At 38.0% G+C, this 25074-nt stretch overlaps 3 protein-coding genes across 4 annotated transcripts in view; all 3 read right to left on the reverse strand.

Annotated features, from left to right (window-relative positions):
* Positions 1-678: 678 nt before the first annotated feature.
* On the reverse strand, positions 679-9348 carry ppig (peptidylprolyl isomerase G (cyclophilin G)). 2 transcript variants are annotated; one of them, XM_079883444.1, is made up of 13 exons: positions 9224-9348; positions 8431-8495; positions 8263-8337; positions 7743-7850; positions 7615-7659; positions 7449-7536; positions 7154-7183; positions 6906-7045; positions 6115-6286; positions 3911-4120; positions 3677-3758; positions 3221-3372; positions 679-2085 (listed from the first exon to the last, which is right to left on the reverse strand). In XM_079883444.1, the coding sequence occupies exons 2-13, from the start codon at positions 8489-8491 to the stop codon at positions 1131-1133; spliced, it is 2118 nt and encodes a 705-aa protein (XP_079739570.1). In that variant the 5' UTR covers positions 8492-8495; positions 9224-9348; the 3' UTR covers positions 679-1130. The 2 variants fall into 2 exon arrangements, with proteins under 2 accessions (XP_079739570.1, XP_079739571.1); XM_079883445.1 differs by having other exon boundaries at positions 7154-7229; positions 9224-9336.
* Positions 9349-11121: 1773 nt separating this feature from the next.
* Positions 11122-16951, reverse strand: klhl41b (kelch-like family member 41b). The gene is made up of 6 exons (XM_079883493.1): positions 15416-16951; positions 14387-14544; positions 14163-14270; positions 12916-13101; positions 12321-12467; positions 11122-11612 (listed from the first exon to the last, which is right to left on the reverse strand). Exons 1-6 carry the CDS (start codon positions 16517-16519, stop codon positions 11501-11503), a joined length of 1815 nt encoding a protein of 604 aa, XP_079739619.1. The 5' UTR covers positions 16520-16951; the 3' UTR covers positions 11122-11500.
* A 1224-nt stretch (positions 16952-18175) lies between these two features.
* Positions 18176-25074, reverse strand: part of col28a2b (collagen, type XXVIII, alpha 2b) — a 28781-nt gene continuing 21882 nt past the window's right edge. Inside the window, exons 24-37 of the mRNA XM_079883819.1 lie at positions 24801-24869; positions 24619-24687; positions 24416-24484; positions 24246-24314; positions 23003-23071; positions 22847-22915; positions 22685-22765; positions 22425-22460; positions 22305-22341; positions 20790-21347; positions 19842-20098; positions 19426-19639; positions 18608-18799; positions 18176-18516 (exon numbers count right to left, since the gene is read on the reverse strand). Of these exons, the coding sequence (XP_079739945.1) occupies positions 18509-18516; positions 18608-18799; positions 19426-19639; positions 19842-20098; positions 20790-21347; positions 22305-22341; positions 22425-22460; positions 22685-22765; positions 22847-22915; positions 23003-23071; positions 24246-24314; positions 24416-24484; positions 24619-24687; positions 24801-24869 (1797 nt within the window). The 3' untranslated portion in view covers positions 18176-18508. The remainder of the gene's footprint in view (positions 18517-18607; positions 18800-19425; positions 19640-19841; positions 20099-20789; positions 21348-22304; positions 22342-22424; positions 22461-22684; positions 22766-22846; positions 22916-23002; positions 23072-24245; positions 24315-24415; positions 24485-24618; positions 24688-24800; positions 24870-25074) is intronic.

A 25074-nucleotide genomic window follows, 5' to 3' on the forward strand; every position in this document is an offset into this window, starting at 1 on the left:
TAATAATATTGTGATAATATTACAAACAGAATTTTGAATATCTATTTTTATCTATCAATAATTAAAAATAAAATATAATAACATTCAGAATAGATAAAATCGTGTTTTTAGGAATAAAATGTTATATATATATATATACTGATTATATGACTGGTGGTGGATGAGGAGAGATCCCCTGACTGGATTGTAAAGCGCTTTGGGTGTACAGTAGTACAAATGAAAGCGCTATATAAATGCCTTATTCATATAAACCCTCTGAAAAACCTATAGACTATAGATGGGGGGGAACAAAAGTTTATGTACACAAGTGCTTTTAAAGAATGGAATTGAAATCTATAATCCATTAAATATCGAAAAGCTAATGGGGATGAACAATGGTGGAAATAAAGTTTGATATAAAACACTACTAAATTAATAAAAAATTAATTTCACTTTTAGATTTGCTTAATATTACGTTTAATGGTATTTAATTATTTTTTGCTTTCAAAGATTTGCGGTTCTAAAAAAAAATAAAATAAATATATATATATATATATATATATATATATATATATATATCATATCAGCAAAAACAAATAAATGAAACAAAAAAAAACCTCTACCAATATATTAATAAGCTAACTGCACTTGTTTAAATTTAGGAAGACATTTCAATCAACAGGACCACTGAAAGCGAGGTTCACAGGTTCAGTACCAATTTTTATTTGTCAAATTCAGCAGAACCTCACATTGTCATCTCTTTATAAACAGAAAGCCCTTACAAAACTCCAAGGTACGCAAACATGTCCCCAACAAACCCTTAAAAAAAACAGCTCAGATCAGACAGAAGAAGAAAAAAAATATATATAAGCAACCATTTTCACTAAGAAACTCACTAAACACTTACGTCGAGATATGGGCAAGAAAAAAAACAAACGTCAGATAAAAGCAGGACGAATATAACCGATTCAATTGAAACAAATTAGGACTTTACGGTCTGCATCAGTCATTAAAAGTATTCCAGGGTGTGTCCACACGGTTTACACGATGACTAAAATGTCAGTCTCTTCGTATCGTCTGCTGAACAGCAGACCGTTGATGCTTGTGTGGGGAAAAGATAACTAAAAATAGGGAGTGGTACATGCAGAGTCTCAGTCACTGTCGCTGGAAGACGCGTCCTTTTTCTTTGCATCTTTTCTCGGACTTTTAGATTTATCCTTTGCTCTCTCTTTCGATTTTGGGCTCTCGCTCCTTTTACTTCTCTTCCGTTTATCGCCATCGCTCTCAGAATCGCTGCTTCCACTGTCGCTCCTTCCTCTCCTCTTCCTCCCGCTCGTTCGATCGTCTCGCTCTTTCTGGGAAGAGCGTTCTTTGGAGCTTCTGTCTCGTCCTCTGGTTTCTTTGCTCTTCGCCTCATCTGTGCTCTTCCTCTTGTTTCGGTCTTCTGCATCTCTCCCCCGATCTCGAGCTCTGTCCCGCTCTCTGCTTCTCGAGCGGCGAGAGGATCTTCTGTCCCGGCTGCTGCTGTGGCGCCGCTCACGGCCTCTGTCGCGTGATTGGCCACGCTGACCTCGACCCCTCGACCGGGACCTACGCGACGCATCACGACCCTTTTCTCTGCTTCTTGATCGGTCACGCTGCTGCTCTCCATTCTTCTTCTTTTCCACCTCCTTCGATTTCTCCTTTTCATTCCCATCCGAATGCTGTTTGGTCCTCTCTTTGCTTCGGTCTTTCTGTTCACCTTCTTTCTCTCGCTCTTTGGCATCTTTATCTTTCTCTTTTCTGTCCTTGCTGCTTGAGCGTCCCCGTTTGTCATCGGCTTTATCGCGCTTTTCCTTCTCTCTCTTCTTTTCTTTGCTCTTGCTCCGGCTGCGAGCTTTCTTCTTTTCCGTATCGGCATCAGTCTTTTTCCGCGCGTCCCGATCTCTGCTTTTGGAGCGATGTTTGTCCCTCTTCCTATCTCTTCCTCTGGATGGACTGCGTGATTTGTCCCGCTTTGCGTCTTTCTTCTCTCGTTCAGAGTTCTTTTTTGCTGCTTCTTGTCCTGCAGGTTTGTTTTCGCTGGCTGGTTCAGTGGCATCTGCTTTGTCCTCTGACATATCGCCTCTAAAATTTAAAAATACACATGAAACATTAATTTCCAGCAAATTATAATAACAATAATAACAACTTCTGATTAGGGCTGGGCGACAAAACAATAATCGGGATAATTTTCCTTGATAAAATCACTGTGAGATCCAGTGAGAAGCGCTCGGATTCAGTGAAGAACACAAATGTCTCTGTGATTTAGTTTTTAAGCCAGATGAAATGCATTGATGCGCAACGATACAGTCTGAAGGCTTTTCAATCTACAAATCGGCATATTTACCATGGATTTACTGTAGTAACACTAACTGCACCACGGTATTGTGGCAGAAATGTGGAATATTCATATTGAATTTTATTATATTATTAATGTCGACATGTAATAAATGTATTCAAGTACTGTAATAATTACAGTATGTTTTTGGGTAACACTTTATTTTACAGTGTACATGTAGTTACCATAGTAATAACAATAATTACATGCAACTAACCCTCAACCAAATCCTAATCCTAACCCTATAGTAAGTACATGCCATTAATTGATATTACTCAGTACTTAAATATATAATTACACTGTAACAATGACACCTTAAAGTAAAGTGTAACCTTTTTTTTGTGATTAATTTGAATAAAACAGTCATTTTACCATATAAAATGAGGTTGAAACAATTTTTACAGATGTTACAGTTTTTGTTAATGAAAAAATGTACATCTGCACCCTAACTCAAGCTACTGTCAAATGTGTATTTCTAAGAGACAAAACATGTAATAATATTAATATCGCAGCCTGCACCGCAAACTGTGCCAAACATACGTGCTAATAAAGTCAGGCGACACAAATCTATATCATGATTTTGAAACAATATCACCCGGTAGAACATGCAGAACTAAGAAATATTTTTTTCTATTAAGATATTTATTTTAAGAAAAAATTAAGAATTCGGACAGTAAAGTTATTTAAAATTACCGGGCTGGTTTCTAAAACTTTCACTTCGGAGCAAAAATCTGCCTTTAAACTTAAAAAAGATTTTACATTTATTGTGATAATTTATTTGGCCATATTGCTCAGCCCTACTTCTAATTAAATAAGCTTGAAAATCCGTCATTACATGAATCCCGACCTCAATGTTTGCATGTACTGAAGAATTGGACATACTTGTCTCCTTTGATCCATCTGTCCTGGGTGGCGGCCGTGTTAGATTTAGCTTTCTGTGTCCTCTGCATCTCCTGCCTCCAGTGTGGAGGCGTCTCACTGCGCCGAAACCGATCCCACGACCGTGAGCGAGACCGAGATGGAGTCCGATAGCGCTACAGACGGACAGAAGAGATAACGTTAAAAAAAAAACACACAGAAATGAGCTTTAATTAATAAGGAATAAATTACGTTTTAACATATATTAAAATAGTAAACAGTTATTTTAGGATGTCATAACATTTTACAATATTACAGTTTTTACTGTATTACTGATCAAATAAATGCAGTCTTGGTGAGCAGAAGAGACTTCTAGCAAAAAATAGATAAAATCTTACCGACCCCAGACTTTTGAATGGCATTGTATTTACATTTAACTCATAATCGGTCTTTCAAAGCAAACCACAGTTATTCTCTCACCCTCGGTCCTCTTCCTTTAATCCTGCGCCCTGACCTGGTCATCACCAGTCTTGTGCGGTTTGGCCGTGAATTCGCCATGGGTCTAGAACATAACATACAAATTATGAACAAGAGGAAAATAATAATAATAATAATAATAATAAAAAAAATCACAATATAAAAATGTCATCAATGTCTGTAAACAAATGATCATCCACACCATTACTGGGTGAAATATTAAAATACCACATCTACCTGTCCCTTTCCCTCTCTCTCTCCCTGTCCCTGTCTCTTTCTCTCTGTCTCTCTTTCCCAGAGTCCTCCTTGTTCTGTTCTTTCCCCTGCTCCTCTTCTTTGGCCTTCTGGGGGCTTCGCCTCATTAGGAAGCGGTTTTCTGGAATGGGCGGGACTTCCTCTGGGCGGATGGTTGACAAAGGTTGGGGATCAGCCTCTTCCTCATCAGACCTGGAAAAACATGTTCAATTTCTTACTCCATTATGATATACACTCACCTAAAGGATTATTAGGAACACCTGTTCAATTTCTCATTAATGCAATTATCTAATCAACCAATCACATGGCAGTTGCTTTAATGCATTTAGGGGTGTGGTCCTGGTCAAGACAATCTCCTGAACTCCAAACTGAATGTCAGAATGGGAAAGAAAGGTGATTTAAGCAATTTTGAGCGTGGCATGGTTGTTGGTGCCAGACGGGCCGGTCTGACTATTTCACAATCTGCTCAGTTACTGGGATTTTCACGCACAACCATTTCTAGGGTTTACAAAGAATGGTGTGAAAAGGGAAAAACATCCAGTATGCGGCAGTCCTGTGGGCGAAAATGCCTTGTTGATGCTAGAGGTCAGAGGAGAATGGGCCGACTGATTCAAGCTGATAGAAGAGCAACTTTGACTGAAATAACCACTCGTTACAACCGAGGTATGCAGCAAAGCATTTGTGAAGCCACAACACGCACAACCTTGAGGCGGATGGGCTACAACAGCAGAAGACCCCACCGGGTACCACTCATCTCCACTACAAATAGGAAAAAGAGGCTACAATTTGCACGAGCTCACCAAAATTAGACAGTTGAAGACTGGAAAAATGTTGCCTGGTCTGATGAGTCTCGATTTCTGTTGAGACATTCAGATGGTAGAGTCAGAATTTGGCGTAAACAGAATGAGAACATGGATCCATCATGCCTTGTTACCACTGTGCAGGCTGGTGGTGGTGGTGTAATGGTGTGGGGGATGTTTTCTTGGCACACTTTAGGCCCCTTAGTGCCAATTGGGCATCGTTTAAATGCCACGGCCTACCTGAGCATTGTTTCTGACCATGTCCATCCCTTTATGACCACCATGTACCCATCCTCTGATGGCTACTTCCAGCAGGATAATGCACCATGTCACAAAGCTCGAATCATTTCAAATTGGTTTCTTGAACATGACAATGAGTTCACTGTACTAAAATGGCCCCCACAGTCACCAGATCTCAACCCAATAGAGCATATTTGGGATGTGGTGGAACGGGAGCTTCGTGCCCTGGATGTGCATCCCACAAATCTCCATCAACTGCAAGATGCTATCCTATCAATATGGGCAACATTTCTAAAGAATGCTTTCAGCACCTTGTTGAATCAATGCCACGTAGAATTAAGGCAGTTCTGAAGGCGAAAGGGGGTCAAACACAGTATTAGTATGGTGTTCCTAATAATCCTTTAGGTGAGTGTAGTTGTCAACAGAAGACGAAAACAGCACTCAATGCATATAATAAAATTAAACGAACCATATAATTATTTGTGGAAATTATTGGAAGGACTTTGTTGTCCTTTTGCACAGCCACTGTTAAACTCTGCATTTTATAATCCTGCAGCTGCCATGCACAAGTGGCAAGCTATTATTAGAGCTTTTATTACACTTGTACCCACACCCAGTGTGCATGAGTGGTCATGTGACGTGTTTTCAGTTGTGTAGTGTGGACGGAGATAGTTTCTGAAACGCCAGTATGGATGTTTTCCTGTTAAAACGAAAACACACTAGTGTAAACAGGGCCTAAGGCAGATGCTAACGTGGACAGGTTGTGTGACCTCATGCTCTTATCCTTAAAAAAAGAAACATGAGTGAAACTAGACAAAGGTTTAAATACAACCCAGACCACATTAAAATACAGGTTCACTTTCAACTAGGATGAACATGATTTGTACAAAATAAAACACATTTATTGGCTGCCGAAATCTTTTCAGATATTTCAATTATTTTTATGTATTATATATTTTTAATACATAAAACGTTAAGGATTGTTTATTTTTCAGGTATAATTCTGGTTCCGTGTCGACTTTTTAGTACTGACATGCACAAGGAATGTGGAAAGCAAATTCTTCAAACTTTCAAACAATTCGAGTTGTTGAAAGGTGAAAGATTCTGATTGTAAAAGTGCAAAAGTAAACTGTATTAGCAAAGTACCCTTTCTTCTCTTTCTTCTTGTGTTTCTGCTCCTTCTTCTTCTTATGTTCCTTCTTGTGTTTCTTTCGTTTCTTTTTCTCCTTCTCTGATTCCTCCGAGTCGGTGGAACTGTCGGAAGAAGAGTCGTCATCACTCTCGCTGGATGAATGATGCTTCTTTTTTTCTTTCTTTGCTAAATGAAAAGAGTTAAAACAATACTTTAAAACACACACTTTCATAATTTGACGATTAAACCAAGATTAAATTAAAGTGTGAAGGCCACTATTAACTGTTTGGGATTCAGATATTCTTGCACTACCAAGCATAATTTGAGTTCATACAAGTTTACAGGAATGGATATAAAACTTTATATATGAATGAATAATTCAAGTAAAGCCCCTTGAATAACACAAGTAACCATGAGTGACCGTGAAAGTAAATATTGATGCCCATTACACTGGACAGTCTTATCACAATTAATGTTACTTTATAAACGAGTATAATCAAAGTGCAAGTTAATTTGTCAAATTTTAAATAAGCAACTAGATCTAAATCATGTCTTAGGCCAAAAGTATATTTTTTATACAAGTATGCAATATTATTTGGGTGTTGGAATGGCACTATATAAATACAAATTATTATTATTAAAAATATAAGGTCAGCGAGCATACTTGCGCTCGGTTATGAATTGCATGCCAACATATATTCTGAAATGCAATGACACATGAAGTTATTCTTTTGTAGCTAGAAGCTAATAACATAAAAATGCATACAACTTACTAAAAATGAGAAGAGAAAATATAAAATATCACCTTTAGATTTGGGAATAAGTTCCCCACAGTTGAGCACTTTGACCTCAGCATAGGGTCGGCTGTTGGTATCCGTCTTCTGACTCTCGATCATCCGGATCACCTCCTGGCCGGAGATCACCTGACCAAACACCACATGAATTCTGGTGGGGGAAAGAGCAACAAAACCATTAAACACTGGACATACAGCACATATAAAACATACTTCTAATCCATATTCCTTAATAGATCACATTGTGCTGCACACTTACCCGTCCAAGTGAGGAGTTGGTTTTGTAGTTCTATGGTCAGGGACACAAAACAGTGAGGCAGAATGTAAATACAAATCTAACGAACACAAAAACAGTGATTAATGCACACCATAAATCGATTTGGGCCATTATCATCCGCAGTTCATAACTCGTTCAAGACCAGACGAATGCACTGAGGACATATACATTTATTTTACATCAAGGCTGCAAAAAAAGAAATCGATAGTTGCAGATTATCATCCATTATCCAAGAGGACAGTAGGGACGCCTGAAGAAGCCTGTGTGTTGGACTCACATAAAGAACTGTGAGCCGTTGGTGTCTTTCCCTCTGTTTGCCATTGACAGAAGGAACTCCTTGGTATGTTTCGTTGAGAAGCTTTCATCTAGAAAAAGAAAAATGGCAGAATATTGAACCCAGTGTAGTTATTAGTATTGATAAGTAAAATCTTAAGGAGACTAACCTTCAAAGAATCCTCCATATATAGATTCTCCACCTCTGCCATTCCCTGTTAAGGCAAACATGTCTGTCAAATGTCACCACACACAGGATAAACATAATACAACAGAAAAAAAAGCAAGACAGTGGTACCTTCAGTGAAGTCTCCTCCTTGTATCATGAAGTCCTTCACTATCCTATGGAATAGACTTCCTTTGTAGTGCAAAGGTTTTTGGGTGGTCTTGCCAATTCCTTTCTCACCTGGAGAAGAAAACCCTCACAATGCATAAATACAGAAATGGGCGGCGTTTCTCAAAAGTAACGTGAGCCAAGTTGATCGTCGAGAACATTAGTGGCACTGTTAATGGTCTCCACGATTCATTGGACTTGGGCTTTCGCATACTTCCCTATTATATAGTAGGTGAAAAGCAGTGTATGTCAAAAGAAGTGTCTGAATTCACAGTACCCATAAAACAGTAGGCAAAAAGTAATTGACCAATTGTCTGTATTGTTGAAATAATAGTTCCTCTGACAAAAAAAAAAAAAGTCTTTTCCTTCCATTTCATAACAAATATATAAAAAGATATATATAAAACTGTTAACATTTAAAAATGTGAAATTTAGAGACAGCTTTCCAGTTTTATAAAACAAATCTGCTTGTATTTTTTTTTACCTGTGCACAGGCAGCGGAAGTTTTCACATGTCTTGGGACACGCTTCAGAGAAAAGCTCGATGACGACTCGACCCGCTGTAGAAAGGAAAACCGGGAGAGAAATAAATGAATCCCACATTTTCAGAAATTAAAGAGCGGCTGTCTTACAAAGTGCATACTGAGTCTTACCTGGCACATTACTGATGCCAACGTCTAAGAAGCAGCGAGGACGCTGCGCCTTCACCCCCATCACGCTGCAAACACAAAACACACATCAAACTGTAGTACAGATCTACAGACTCAATACAACACCACAAACTTGTTTCACCAGTGTAACAACACTCTTACACAAACTAATGTGCACTTGGATCTTTTGATTTAGCTGTGCATTATAGCATGGATATATCTATGACAGATTTTGAAACATCCACTATAGAGAAGACTGGAAGTTATTATTACTACATATCGATAGTTGTTGCCTACTCTAGCGCATTAATGAAGTTACTGACCGTAAATGTCAATGTAACCACTTTCACTTTCAGCAGAATAACACACATTACGGCTGTGAACACGTCAAAAAGATCACTTCTACATGAGTTTATGATGCTTTTGATATTCTAGATAACTTTTTGAATAAAACAACATTAAAACCTTTATTTTTCGTCATGCTGCATGTTGTCCTAGCCTCACGGCACAGATAAGCTAATAAACACACATTAGCCTAACTGAAATCACCAGCACACCTAGTGTATCACATTATTTAAACTGCATAATTATGTAACTTAGACTTGTGAAGTGTATAATCAGCACTGTTTGCTTTTACCAGCAATAAAATCGTAACATTTAACCTTACGATTGATTTAACATTTAATCATGATTGAATGATTAGCATGCTAACATGCTATTTGTGTCCATTATTGCGTATATTAATATTTCCATTTTATTCTTCCCTTTTTACTAGTAAACTCGGAGTTTAACTTACATGTTTGATCCAAGTTAAACCGGTTATACTAAAATGAAGAGAATATAAACAACATTGACTGTCGTTCTCGTGTCCTCAGCGCGCAGGTCTGTAAAAATGGCGCCGTGACGTGCGACTAGCGGAGCATTCTGGGTAAAAAGATGAACAGCCTCAACTGGAGACTATGGAAGCTTAATGTGGACAAAAATCACCTGCGGTTTGCAGTTTCGCTTGAATTTAAAGGGATATTTCACCCCAAAAAATCTATAATTTACTCACCCTCAAGTTGTTCCAAACCTGAATGAATTTATATCTTCTGCTGAATACAAAAGCAGATATTTTGATGGGTCCCACTGACTTCCTTCCATAGTCTATGGAAGTCAATGGGAACCAGAAACTGTTTGGTCACCCATATTCTTCAAAACATCTTCTTTTGCTGTATAATTAGGCTACTGCAATGTTATACACTAAAACTCTTTATTAATTCCCTGACGCTCAAGACCCTGCGTGTTCATTTAGATTTGGTTTCCGTTCATGTCTCTGTGTTGTTTATTTCACCAGCAGATTGGTGATCCTTTACCCTTTTTACTGGAAACTTACTTATTGTAATGGTCTCTATCTTCATAAACTTGCACAGGTTGTCAATCGCTGCTCGGATCAAATTCAAGGCACTGATGTTTTTCCTACAGAACAACCACTGGCTCTGCACCCCTGTATATAAACACATTAGGCCTACTTCAGACCTATGTGCCCTCCAGAAGCTTGCGTTCTGCATGTGAACAGCACAAAATCACTTTCACTGACCTTTACCTGCTGTTCCCTGCTGGTGGAATGACCTGCCCATCTCAACCCGACTTCAAGAAACTGCTGAAGACGCATCTCTTTCGGCAACACTTGACCCATTATTACTAACACTTACAATTCTATATCTAAACAATAATAATAACTTGCTACGTGTACTGTGCTAGACTAACTGGGATTGGTCACAGCACTTGCATATTTGCTGTTTGATTGCTTTTATTACTCTCCTCATTTGTAAGTCACTTTGGATCAAAGTGTCTGCTAAATGATTAAATGTAAATGTAATGTAAGACAAAATATCATGTATAATTTGATATAATAAAGAAATATCATGACGACACACACAAGCAGCTTCTTCCAGGAGGATTGTGTGTCTCTGGGCTCATCAGCATATCACATTAAAACATGCAAATGCCTGTGAAACAGACTGAGAATCTGGCTGAGGCAAATGCAGGACAAAATAAAAGCTGTGATGTACCAGTCCAGTCTGTGCTATTATTCCAGCAGGTGAGTGTTCAGACACTGACAGGGTTTGAAGTTGAAATATGAGATTTGTGAGGGATGCTCATGATTCTGACATTCATCAGTGATGCGATGAAGCTCTTCAAGCAAACACCAGACAGAAACAAACTGGTTTGTTGACAAAACCAACACCATCTTCTGGTCTCAGGCATCAGAACGTGTTTGCTGGAGTCTGATGGACATGTTTGTCCCACCTGAAGACAGTCAGATGTTTCTCCTGACGCTTTGCGTCAAGTAAGACCTTAAACCCTATTTCTTTTTGTGTTTATCTTCTGTATGTTCATTTCAAAACTTTTTTATGATTCTTTCTCAAAGTGAGTCATTTTGGCAAAGGAACCAAATCTTTGTGTTTCTATACCGAAGTCCAAACCACAGCCGTCGGTCCCGGTCACCCAGTCAAAGTACTGAAAGAAATAGTAGTTCAACTTCACAAAAGCAGTGTAATATATGAAAACTAAAAAGTAATTGATCAATAAATAATACAAATGTGTTGCTATAAAAACAATGTGACTAGCCAGAATATATAGTTGTTTTTTTATTTTTTCAATTATCAGGGAAATCAACTGTCTGCTAGAAAAACACCACAAGTTAGTTGATATGGTTTAAAAATGTTTATTTTACAAAATAAAATGCATATACATATAGTAACCAACTAGTACTGAAGTAGAATACTAGAGTTTTTATTTTTATTACAGTATAACAACAACACAGAAATAGGCGCGCACCTGTTCTTGCTGTCATGGCATTAAATGAAAAATGGCTTGTTCACACACACACACACATTCATTTCACATTAACTGTTAAGTCTAAAATGTAAAAGATAAAAATACTTTAGAGAACCCAAAAAGCTTTTCTGCACTTTTAGTTCCATTGGTTTCTCATTTTAGACTACTCTTAAATGACCACGGACAGCTGTGTGCTGAGGTCAAAGGTCACATGACCATAAGGAGTCACACTTTAAAAGAGGGGTTTCATTTAGAGTTTGGGCATCCTGGCCGCATTCAGACGCATGCCAACGCAAGAGGAGCCAGAAGCGTAGCGCATCTCTCTCAGCATGCCGCTCCATGTCTTTTTGTCATCTTCATACCTGTGAAAGAAAGCAGGTCAATGCACGCGTCATGTATCAATAGCTGTTTACATATGAAGTATGTCGTTTCTGCGATACTAATGGAATTTCTAAAATAAAGCATAAACAGCATTCGTGTGTTGCGCCTCCCCAACTCAAACATTACAAACACTGCTCTTATGGGTGCTTGTGAAGACATGTCTGAACAGGTAAAAGTAGGAAAACTTTTAGCTGTGTTGCTATGTGTCATGTAAGCAATTGAGTAGACTAACACTCTTGTCTAAAGTGAACGCGAGCGTGTTGACTATGATAAACCCATCCAACGTGTCTGCACCGGGCACATTTTTTTGTTGTTGACGTGTGCCACAATAGTGGCTATTTAGGCTATTTAAACTGGACAATGTTAACATTATAAACTGGTACATTTGTTTTGTGAATGGGTGCGTAAAGATTTTGTATGCTATTGAAACATCCATTGTAGCGCGTAGCAATGCAACGTTTTCTTTGACATGTTTAATCTTTGAAGGTCTAAAAAATGCAGCGAAATTTGGCTTGCACTTCTGTAACTGAATGTCTTCAGTAAAAAATCTTACATAATTCACCTTTAGGGAGGAATCTCATTACTTATATTTTGACATCCAGTTCTATTCCAGGGCTCTTTCTAGGAACTAATTAGTTGGTTTATTTATTGATTGATTGGTTGGATGACACAAAATCAGGATGACTTACTGCCAAACGTCAGTGACCTCGGAGGGTCCGATGTTTTTGTCTTCCAGCTCTACGATAGCAAAGCCGCCAATTGCGAAGAGGTTTCCTCCGGTGCTCACAAGATTCACAGAGCTGCGTTCTTGGGGGAACTCTGTGAATGTGTCCCACCTGAGAGCAAATTATATTAATTCATTTAATGCATTGTATAGATTTTTACATGCAGAAACAGTGAAGAGTTGAAAAAAAGACGGCTAAGCACAAGAAGACAACATCTAGAATGGTAAATATTATCGTTTTGTGTGGCAAGCAAACCTGAAAATAACATAGTATCGATTTAGTTTGTTCAGGCGCACTACTCGAGGAACAGTGCTTTATAGTCAACTAAAACTATTCGTTAATTGAAATGAAGCTGAAATAAAATAAAATATAAATAGTAGCTGAAAAACTGAAATTCATTAAAAGTACTAACATTACTAAAACTAGAACTGAAATAAAAATAAATGAAAGCTAAATAGAAACTTATAAAAATGACAAAAACACATAACAAAATGACTAAAACTTAAACTAAAAGTAAAATAAATACTAATTCTAAAATAACAATGGCGTGGAATCATACTTGTTTGTTCCAAAATCGTAGGTTTCAGACAGAGCTGTGAGTCCTTCTTCATTCACTCCCCCAGCTACAATGATTTTTCCTTTATGAACTACGGCACCAAACATTGCTCTGGCCGTCTTCATAGCAGCCAGTTCTCTCCATTCAGACTGCTTGTGGTTGTACACGAACATTTTATTGACAGCTTTGCTGTGAGAGAGACAAGAGAGATTTATTTACTTTCAGAAGTTTCCATCAAAGGGGATTTACAGAGCACTGATTTGTGTTAACTTAAAATCAAAACTTTATAACTTTATTTCTGTCATGACACATCTCGAGTGTTTGGCATGGTAATGGTTATAAGACAATGTTGATATGTTTGGTCTTGGCAGAATAGATCTGCTACACTGCAGATGCAAATGCTGACCAAGTATTTGAAGGTTAAACAATGAGCTCATTGGCTACTGAGACAGCAGGAACCAATCAGCTCTGCCCGATAGAGAATCATGTGATTACTGGCAGATTGAGTTACTCTAAGTTTCATGACATAACTTTGTATATACATTTGTAATACAAATGCTTGGTGTAATTGTGCAAAAATTAATTGGTGCACATTATTTGAAAGAGTAACTTACGCTTCACCTCAACTCTGACTCTGACTTTCTGACTCTTTTTTTTAATTATTTTTTATATTTATACAATGTTAAAGAAATGTTTGTATAATTTTATTATTATTTACTTATATCAAAATAAACTTCAGCCATTGTTTCTAAACATTATAATTCTTCAGAAAGTTATATACAGACAGAGAAGGTTTGGCAAAGTTTCTTTACTTTTTACTCACTCTAGTTCTTCAGGTGTTTAGTAATAATAATGTCTAAGCTGCTCGATGTCAATAAATGCTTTTTTTGGATGAAGATGAAGATTTTCACGAAGATGAACGCAATATTGATTACTCATGATAAGAGGGCTTTAAAGGCCAATTCACACTGCATTGACAGACCAACTATAGTCATTTCTCAGACATTCTAAGACTGACAAATGCAGATTCAACATGTTCAATCGGCGAAAACGAGAGTTGACAGATGCCGACAGGGGTAACATACTGATCTGACAAAACCCAACGAAGCGTCTGTTGCCGTCTGTTGCCGTAAGTGTCACATTGTACAGAGGATTGTTGGGGAACTTTGATGGAGCACAGACAGCTGCGAACTACACCATATGCGTGAATGAGAGCACCAATGATCTCATTCACACACACACACACTTACTTGTCATCTGTTTTTCCTCCAATGCAGTACACCATGTTGTTATGTGAGACAACTGCATGGCCGTGAATATGCAGAGGAAGTTTCTTGGTCTCGCTCCATTTCATCTTTCTGCAATGAAATGAAACCGTGAAGACACATGCCTGAGCCAGTAGCCCACTCATGTGTGAAGAGCAGAATCAGCAGTCGAACAGACAAAATTATGGACATATTAGATGCATTCATACTCAGAGTCATAACACATGACTGAGTCGAGGGACTCGTTGGTCTGCAGGTCTTTGCCAGCGATGGCGAACAGCAGGTGTTCACATTCACCCAGGCTGAACAGGCATCGAGGGCTGGGCATTGGTGGCATTGCACTCCACTCAGCAGCGATACTGTCCAGCTGGAGACGACAACATAGTTTTAAAATGACAAATAATTTCCATAACACTTCGGTTCACTATGGTTCAACTCATTAACATTAGATTTGATATCATGAACTAACAATTAACAACTATTTTTACATTCATAAATAGGTTCATGCACATTTAAAAATATAGGCTAATATTGATTACATATGCATATTATTTCAGATATATAATGTTTACATATCACCCAGTTCTTAAATAAAGTTAGGGTGATGTATACTTTAGCAAAACTTCTTGATTGCTTGTTGTCACAAAATGAAAACTATATTATTGCTCAGCTCTAATTTGCTAAATGCGACTATAAGGCATGAAGAGATCGAGATATTAAGATATTATAAACATTAATGTCATGATTTACTGTAAAGCTGCTTTGAAATAATAGGTATTGTAAAAAGTGTTATACAAAGAAATTTGACTTGACTTGACATATATACATACATTGGTAATTCATATTGGTTTACAAAATTCATGTTAATTTATAAAACCTGAAATAATAAAAATGTATTAGTACATGTAGATTGTAATGTAACCTAAATGCAGTAAAAGTATTGAACATTGTTAGTTCATGATGTCCAGTGTTAACAAACTGAACCCTATTGAAAAGTGTTATCACACTCTAAACTGTGGACTGAAAAAACAATCAAATGCCAGAAAAGCATCTTGGAAATTGATTTAAGTTTTGAGAGTTAATTTAGTTTAAAGACAGATGAAAAGAATATTTCCATGCTGGTCCAGACCGGATAAATGCCGGTGGACCAGCATAAAGACTATGGAGGTAAAGCTAGTTTAAGAAACATAGTCTGGTTACCATCACACCAACACCCAGTTTTCAGAGTTGATTTGTACCTGGTAGAAGTAGCACTGCAGTGGAGACTCTTTGCTTTCTTCATCGACGAACAGGCCCCCGACGACAAAGAGCTGGTTCTTCTTGGTGCATAAACTCACATGGTTCTTCGGCACTTGCTCTGACATGGCAGCCAGAAAACACTCATTCTCAGCCACGTCGTACGCCACAACAGCCGTGTCATTGATCATGACGATTAGATCTCGTCCGTACATCCCCAGCCTACGAGTATCATTCAAGTAACCAGGCAGCAGCTCCTCTTCTTCCTCTTCTCCGGCCTCTCCTTCCTTCTTCTCTTTGGGTTTCTTCTCGGGGAGTTTTCCTCCGAAGGCATCTTTGACGACTTGCAGCTTCTTCACGAGTTCAGGATCGGCCTTGATCAAGTCATCTTTCTCCACCTTCTCCCGGAAGTACTTCTCCGGAAGCAAGCGGAAGCGGATGCAGTCGAAAACTTCTCCTAGACTCTTGGCGCGCTTGGCCCTGTCGCTGCGCACCCACTTCATCACCGACTCGAACACAACTTCTTCTTTCTCCACATTAAGCGTGTCTCCACCAATGAGGGCCAAGAGCTCATGAGGTGCCAGCTGAAGGAACTCCTCCTCGGCAGACACGGTTTCGAAACGGTCAGCGATGTAATCGCGAGCCGCTATGGCGAGTCTGGGAACGCTGAGGACAAGGCCGAGCCGGAAGACGGCTAGACAATTGGACAGCGAAAGCTTCTGCTGAAGATAGTTCACACACACTGTAAACACTGAGGGAATCTGGAAACGGTTTGCCACTGCAAAAATCTCCTGAACGTTGTCGTCCGTCAAGTCGATCTCAGCCGAATACAGATACTGGATGATCATGTCCATGATGTTGGGATCGACGTCATCCAGAACCACTTCTTTGCCGCTGTCCTTCTCCTTGCCGTCCTCGGAGAAGAAGAGCTCTCTGAAGTAGGGGCTGCAGGCGGCCATGATCAGGCGATGGCAGGGAAAGCTGCGGTCGCCGATTTTTAAAGTGCAGTCCACAAACTTGTTCTCATTCAGAAGTTCCTTCAGTCCATCCTGCAACAAGGTGCTCTGGAACAGCCGCAGCTCCTCCTTTATGGCTTTGGGATCCATGTTGTTGTGTTTCAAGATGGGAAAAGAAGGGCTAGAGAAGAAAGAGGTGGAGAAAGTGGCTGCAGGTCTGCTCGCCACACCGTCCGGGCTGGAAAAGGACAGAGAGTTGAAAGATTCCCAGGGTGAACGGGTTGTTATTTAATCCTGCCATTCTAAATATAACCCTCCCGCTCTTGTCCACCCCCACTGCCTCTGTCATCCCTCAATCCTGGTTGTGAAGAAGGGGATCCCAATGTGATGGCCAGCCAAGACGCCAGCTGTCACAGGACGGGCCACACGTCTGCAAGTTTTACCAATCCAATCCTATTCTTCTATACTTTGTCTACAAGAGTCTTTGAGTTCAATTACTCACATAAATGAAGGGTTCGCTTGCAGTGTTTAGAGACAGCTGCGACTACAACAGGTGATGAGACATTTTCAGCTGCCTCAACCACTCGGTGCCTCGAGTCCCCCAAACTTTATTATATATGCGTCAGATCCTGGGAGGAGATGAAATGCTTAGTGTAGTTAGTCACACTTAAAAAGTGCAAAACTTGTACCTTGTACAACAGCTCAAAGGGACATCTTTGTACCTTATTTACCCCTACACGTATTATAGTAGTAACATAAAAGGTACATATTACTACTCTAAGGTACTAATAGGCACATTTTAGGGGTAGATGAGCAACAAAGTTGTACTGCCCCGGTGACAAGTTGTTGTACCCCTACAAGGGGTACAAAGATGAATACTTCCTAGTTTAACAATAATTGGGGTCAATACAAAGACATCTCAAACTGATCATTTGAACTTCATTGGAATATAAGTGCCTTTCAAAAGGATGTGTAAACTTTACAATCACAAATTCACTGGACTCCATGTTTTTCCAAACCTAGAAAATGGACAGATCTCAGGGCTCAGGGGAGAGCGGCAGTCAGACTAGACACACTATTACTAAAATTAAAACAGACAGAAAGGTGTTGGGGGAAGGAGTCATGTGTAATTTAAGTCAAAGCATAAGGGACAGATGTGTGAGACTGTTAAAGCACGAGGAGATATTAATAACAGAGATAAATGACTAATATACCAGCTTGAATTCATATTTTAAGACTTTAGCTGTGGTAAGTTTTTTTTTGGATGCTGCTTTCTTAGAATTATGGGATTGATTATCTTGGTGCCAAACTATATTTAACCAAATCCAGGAATTTCATGCATATACATTTTTGTGGAAAGATAACAAAATGGAGAAACAGTTTTCCCAAAATCATAATGGTGTAGTATGGGCACCAGTAGCAAGAAGCTAACTGGACTATGCTAAGACGCCAACCCTTTGCTCCAAAGTATTTAGTCACATGAACAAAAATGGTAGGTCATGTACTTCCAGGACTGCATCCCATGCAACTGCCACTGAGATGAATGTGAATGCTAACGGATCAAGTATTACAGTCATCTTTGGACATCACAATATCACAATATGGTTTCTTTCCAGAAGATGGCAGTGTCTAACCTCAAGAGAACCACACGTTACCTCATTATAAATCTATTATAATAAAAACCAGAGTTCTGTGAAAAGGAGCACAAATCCTCCTTGAGCGGAACATAAAATACAGCATCATTTAGTGAACATGGGATTACAGAAGTTTTGCATTTGTTGACAGTGTAACAGCCAAGCCATTAATCCACGTACAAAATATTTTATTACAAAAAGTACATACAGTACGCGATAAAAAATTACAAACTTTCACTGATACTGAAAACATTAGTTCTCAAAATCAAGAACACATTTCATTTATTACATAAATGCCAATTCAATTAATGTTGTTTAACTATAACAGTGTACAATATTACAATATTGATTATTCACAGTTCTCGATTAGCTACTGTTGCATAACAATGTCCTTTAATAAATGTCCTTTCCTACAACATTTTTATGCTTTGTGTTTTTCAGTGCAGGTCCATCGGAGTGATAAGTGAGGAATTACAGACAAAGGAAAATGTATCCACAATTGATATCAGCCTCCTAAATGCAAAGAAAATAGTGTAACTAAATGGCAGGAACTGGTGTCCACTTTCATTTGCTGTAATATTTACTTGTCAGGAGTGTGCTTTACCTGCTCTCACGACCACACACGTCCTCTTGCACTCTTCTTCTGTGTCAAAGCGGTTCCGGTTCCCATCACAGCCGCCATACCAGAACTGTGCGCAGGCGTTGGCCTGCCGGTCGTAGTACCATCGGATGTTATAGTCCCGACAAGGGCCCTGATCCAGGAGCAGCTCACAACGGGGGTCCAGAGACACAAACTCTGAGCATAGATGTAAAAACAATGTTTAGCAAGATTACATTTCAGATCCTGTCTGGTGGGCAATGTCTGAGAATATGTCACTTGGTCACTTGCTTTTGTTATTGGGCGAATTCCAGACAATGTTTATGTGTCCAAATGAAAGTGAACACATGAATCCCTTCACAAAGCTGGTGTTTTTTCTATATGCATGTGTTTTCTTTAGTTGCAGCATGGCAGGAACTGGCATTCATTACTTACTTGCTTATTACATTAATTACATTAACTTCAAAATCAGGAATTTGCCGCCTTGTGAAAAGTGACTCTTTGTATTTTTATGCACACCAAATTTCAAATGTTTGGGATCTGTAATATTTGTGTGTGTGTGTGTGTGTAAACCGTGATTAATTTTTTCAGGATTCTTTGATGAATAGAAGTTCAAAAGAACAGCATTTATTTGAAATAGAAATATTTTGAAACATTGTAAAAGTCTCTACTGTTACTTTTGACCAATTTAATGCATCCTTGCTGAATAAAATTATTAATTGAAAAAAAAAAAAAAATAATAATATATATATATATATATATATTTACTGACTCCAAACTTATGTATATTTTGTATTGTATTAGTGAGTGTGTCATGTGTTTACCTTTAGGTAACGGTGGTCGTGGCGCTGGTATATACAGCACTGAGGATGATGATGAGTTCACAGTTGTGGATGATGATGATGATGATGATGATGATGAGGTCCCTGATGAAGGTCTGCTATTTGTGGATGTCCCAGTGAATGTTGGAGTATCTCCTCTACCGCTGCTCTGCACTGAAGTGTTTATGTCTGGTGTCTCAGTTACACGCTCAGCCTCCTAAGGGAACATACCACACACACACACACACACACACACACACACACACACACACACACACACACACACACACACACACACACACACACACACACACACACACACACACACACACACACAAAACACACAAAAAAAACACTCAAAACAAAATTAAATAAGAGCACAAATATAAAAATCCATTCATTCTCTTCAGTGCACTAACCTTATTAATGTCTGGACCAAATGTTACAGCAAACCTTTCTCCCTTCCCGCGCTCTTGAGTAACAGTGTTCATCCCAGATTGTGAACCCTTGTTCTCTCTGTCGCCTTCATTTATGTTGGTGCCAGAATTATACCTGCCGTTCCCATTGATGCGGTTCCCATTAATTCCATATCCGTTTTCAAAACCATTAATGCGACTGAAGATAAGTGCTCCGTTCTCATCCTCACAGAGCTGATTGACTAGTTTGGACTCCAGAGCTGTATGAGGGACAATGAAAAAGAGGGGAAAAATGGGAAATATTATATATTTACTTTAAATAATTTTCAGTCAGTAAATTTCACAAATAATTACAAAAATGGCAAGTAACACATTGAATTAAACATGAAATGTTAAAGTATAAAGAATGAAATAATATTTTCTTGTAAAACATACTCCAAAAATCTTTGTTATGTTTACAACTTATATATATATATATTTTTTTTTTTTTTTTTTTTTTTTCTATGCATTTTTCCTGTGTGTTAACAGTGTAAATTTTTTTATAAAGGAACATATGCAGCAGTTTTTAAATGTATGTGTTTGAATAAAAAAAAAAGTATAATAATGATATATAATGTACTGGTAATGAAACAAAACTATGAATGATTCTAGCATAATTCTTCACCGCATGATCTCTCTTTTATGAATGTTTAATTTAGGAAGTGAAGTGCAGTTATTATCCTAATATTAAAGTTTATTTAAGTTTGTGTGTAAAATGTATTAAGTTGTTAGCAGTGCAATCAAATCATAATTAAAAATAAAAAGAGATGTGAAAAAAAAAACATTCTGTGGGGAAAAAGCATCATGCACATATTGACGGCAGACTGCACACATCCATACGTTCAGTATTCAAAGGTACAGTATGTACCTTCCCATCACCAGAGAAGTACTTTCATACAGTAGAAGTATTACCTGGCAAGGTGTTGAAGTCGTCTATGTAGTACATGTGCTCAGTGTCAGGGTCCGACGCAATGAGATTAAGCTCCTGGAGAAACTCTTCCTGTGTCGGATCACTGATGTTAACAATCCCCAGAGCGTACATCTCAATGTTGGCTGCATGCGCCTCCCTAACAGCGATCTCCAGCTTCACAGGCTCACGTTTGTCTGTTTGCCCGTCTGTGATGACAATGGCAACCTTCCTCACACCCGTCCTCGCGCTGTAAAACGCTTCGTGAGTTGCTTTGCGGATGGCAGAGCCGGTGTACGTGCCCTCGCCCATGTAGGGAACCCTGTGAATGGCTTGTTTAACATCTTGTTTGGTCATGTAGCGAGCGAGGTTGAACTCAAGCTGGACCTCAAGACTGTAACAAACGAGGCCAACTCGAGTGGCATTACGTCCCACAGTGAGTCTGTCCACTAGTGCGGCCACAAAGTCCTTTATGATCTCAAAGTTCTCAGGCCCAACGCTCTCAGAGCTGTCAATCACAAACACCAGCTCCATAGGACGCTCTTTACATTTGACTCCACAGCCTGAAAGACAGTACAGTATATTTCATGGACTTAAAACCAGTGAGACTGGCCTAAGAGTATGCTATATTATATACCATTTAAAAGTTTGGGGTCAGTAAAAACTTTTTAAAGAAATGAATACTTTTGAGCAAGGATGCATTAACTTGATCAAATGCAACAGTAAAGACATTTATAATGTAAATTTAGATTTCAAATAAATGCTGTTTTTTTTACTTTCTATTTATTAAAAAATCCTGAAAAAGATTGATATCACAGTTTCAACAACAACATGAAACATTTATTATAATAATAAATGTTTCTTGAGCATCAAATCATATTAGAGTGATTTCTGAAGGATCATGTGACACTGAAGACTGGAGTAATGATGTCTTTGATCACAGGAATAAATTACAGTTTACAATATATTCAAATCAGGGTCATCATTAACTAGCTAAAACTATTACAAACATTTCTGTTAAATGAAATAAAGCTGAAATAAATAAATAAATATTAGTTGAAAAACTTAAACTAAAGAAAAATTTGAAATTTTGGCAATACACTGAAATAAGTTTAAGCTGAAGCACTACAATTATTAAATGCAAATAAATAAAAACTAAATTAAAACTGAAATAAAAATAAATCAAACCTAATAGTAATATTTCTTTAAAAAAATAATACAATGACAAAAGCACATTTGTATATACAGAAAACAAAATGAACAAGAAAACTAAAAATATAAAACTAAAAGCTAATTCAAAATACTAATAAAACAATAATAACACTGATTCAAACAGAAACATTGTAATAACGTTTCACAATATTTCAGGTTACTGTATTTTTCATCAAATAAATGCAGCCTTGGTGAGAAGAAGAATCTTTTTTCAAAATCATCAAAAAAATCGTACCGACCCCAAACTTTTGAAGGAAACATAAAGCATATCACGTTGTATATTAAGTGTAATGTGGGATGCAACATACCACAAATCTCCCTGATCAATCTGATGATGTCGTCCCTCTAAAAACAAACATCATATTTGAATGAGTGAAATATGCACAGTGTGTTTTGAATGTTGTAGTATGATGATGTGAAAGACATACCGTTAGCCCAGAGTCTCCTTTGATTCCTGGTCTACCCTGAAAAAGTGAGTTATAATTAATGACACTATAGATTATTTTTTATAAACATAATTCTGCCTCTCTTTTACTCAGCCGAAATAATAAATTATGACTATATGGCTCGGTTCCACAACTTATTTTGCAGTCTACTGTTTAGGCTGCATCCTAAATGAAACAGAAACTACATACGGTGTAATGACCGATTATAAATGCTCTGTTAACGTTGAGGTTAGTTTACTAACTGTTTGTCCAGGAATGCCAGAATCTCCCATGTCACCTTTAACTCCCTTCATCCCTCTCTCGCCCTGACCTCCACGATCCCCCTGAGAAACACAAATGCACCTCACATTACAATATACGAATATTCAATCATATAACACAGATTATATAACAAAACCTGAGACCTTTGACCCCGGCACTCCTTCTCCAGGAGGTCCCCTTGGCCCGGATACACCCTGCGACCCCTGATCTCCCTGTAATAGAGTATATAAGATGTGCGCTTAGGTTTAGATATAGATATGTGTTCAAATCTTTATGATGTGTGTATGCCAGTGCCTCACTTTTGGACCCTGTATGCCTTGTCCTGGTGGCCCAGTTGGCCCAGGAGGTCCTGGTCTTCCCATGTTGCCCTGAGAGAGATTATTCAGCATAAATCAAAAGTTAAAACACATTCGTGCAGAGATAAAAGCAGAACTCGGACATCTGGAATGACGTTTATGTCACTGGATTACATTATCTGGATTTGTTGGACATATGTAAAAGATTTGAAGCAGGTGCATGTGTGTTTCTGGCTGTGAATATACGATCATGGATACAGTGCTATGATAAATGTGGCGTTAAGATGATGTGGTAATCGATGAAACCTTTGAGGAATGGGATGTATTTCAAACAAAGTTTTTATTCGTGTGGTCTGGCATATACAGTGTCTCCAAAAAGGTATTTAGATACTTAAGACAGTTAAAAAATGTCTGAATATTATTGCATTAGATAACAAAACAAAGAAAGTGGCATTTATTTTAAAGAAATTTTGGCAATTTTCTTACTTATTACAACTTATCTCTATTAATTATGAGAAAAGCACCATCTACATTTGTTTGCAGATGGCACTTTAATATTTTTTAATATAAAATATAAATTACATACCGCTCAAATATTGGTGGTTGATAATATTTTTTTAATAAGTGTCTTCTGCTCACAAAGGCTGAATTTATTTGATCAAAAATACAGTAAAAATAGCATTTAAAAATAAAAACTCTTATTGCAATTTAAAAGGAGTGTTTTCTATGTGAACATATTCCTGTGATCAAAGCTGAATTTTCAGCACCATTACTCCAGTCTTCAGTGTCACATGATCCTTCAGAAATCATTCTAATATGATGATTTGCTGCTCAAAAAACATTTCTTATTATTATCAATGTTGACAACAGTTGTGCTGCTTTATATTAATATTATTTCAGGATTTTCAGTTTTTTAATGTCTTTACTTTCACTTTTGATGAAATTTATTGTGTCCTTGCTTAATAAAGGCATTTATTTCTTTAAAAAAAAAAAAAACTTACTGACCCAAACTTTTTAATGGTAGTGTAAATATTAGAATTTATATTTTAGATTTTCACATTTTAAATTAATTTTACTTATTTAATTATAATGCCTGTATCTTACCCATCCCATTTAGAAATCTTATGGCACAATGGGAGAAGATCTAATGCAATAATGTGTTAAATCAAGACTAAGAAGGGCTGAAAGAGATTGACAAGGGCTAACTCAACACTTCATCACTATCGGACTGTGTTTGATGACGTACGGGTGGTCCTTGCAGTCCTTCCCCTGGAGGTCCAGGTTGGCCTGGTAAACCTCTGAAGCCAACATCACCCTGAGACACAGTCACGATAAAATATCTGTGTTTACACACTATATGTTCATAATATTCAAATATATGATCTGCTTTAGGGTGGCACATAAGAACCATCCTACCTTTGGTCCTGGTATTCCGATGCCCTCTTGACCAGGTTCTCCTGGAAGACCAGGGACACCAGGAGGCCCCTGAAAAGGAAGCCAACAAACAAATGACACACACAACAACAACAAAATATAGCCTCACGCTGAATAATGAAGATTTCTATGATGCCATGAGCATGAAAGGGATTTCAATAGGATTTTGTGGATGTTTAACGTACTGAGGGACCAGGATAGCCGTCACCTTTAGGGCCGCTTTGACCAAGAGGACCAGGGTCACCACGATCACCCTGAGAAACAAAGCATGAGCTATCCAATGAACTTTGATCAAGAACTGACACCATTAATAACAGAGTAAAATATTTATTTTACAACTTTAACAATAAATAAGAATTAAATGTACCTTTGGTCCAGGAAGTCCATATCCTGTCTCTCCTACTAAACCAGGTGGACCCGATGGGCCCGGGTCACCCTACAATGAGAAAATTAAAGTGTTTTTGACCTTGGATGCATGTAAACCTGACTTTAAAATAACATAATAACGTATGTTATTTTAAATTCTCCTACAACAGGTTTACATGCATCCAAGGTCAAAAACACTTTAATTTTCTCATAATATGCATTGCACATCACATAATTTCTCAAAGAGTCTAAAAACTGTTTGTTCGATGAGTTCG

Source organism: Squalius cephalus, assembly GCF_949319135.1.
Source record: "Squalius cephalus genome assembly, chromosome: 10".
NCBI lineage: Eukaryota > Metazoa > Chordata > Actinopteri > Cypriniformes > Leuciscidae > Squalius > Squalius cephalus.

What these genes read in the sequence shown, in the direction of transcription:
- ppig (XM_079883444.1), bottom strand. Translation starts at nt 8,491, where the DNA reads ATGGGGGTGAAGGCGCAGCGTCCTCGCTGCTTCTTAGACGTTGGCATC. An exon ending in AGGAGGAGACTTCACTGAAG is followed by an intron (nt 7,660 to 7,742) that starts GTACCACTGTCT and finishes TTGCCTTAACAG; the next exon opens with GGAATGGCAGAGGTGGAGAA. An exon ending in AACGGCTCACAGTTCTTTAT is followed by an intron (nt 7,184 to 7,448) that starts GTGAGTCCAACA and finishes CCCTGACCATAG; the next exon opens with AACTACAAAACCAACTCCTC.
- klhl41b (XM_079883493.1), bottom strand. Translation starts at nt 16,519, where the DNA reads ATGGATCCCAAAGCCATAAAGGAGGAGCTGCGGCTGTTCCAGAGCACC. An exon ending in TGCAGTGCTACTTCTACCAG is followed by an intron (nt 14,545 to 15,415) that starts GTACAAATCAAC and finishes TGTCGTCTCCAG; the next exon opens with CTGGACAGTATCGCTGCTGA. An exon ending in GAGGTCACTGACGTTTGGCA is followed by an intron (nt 11,613 to 12,320) that starts GTAAGTCATCCT and finishes TTTCTTTCACAG; the next exon opens with GTATGAAGATGACAAAAAGA.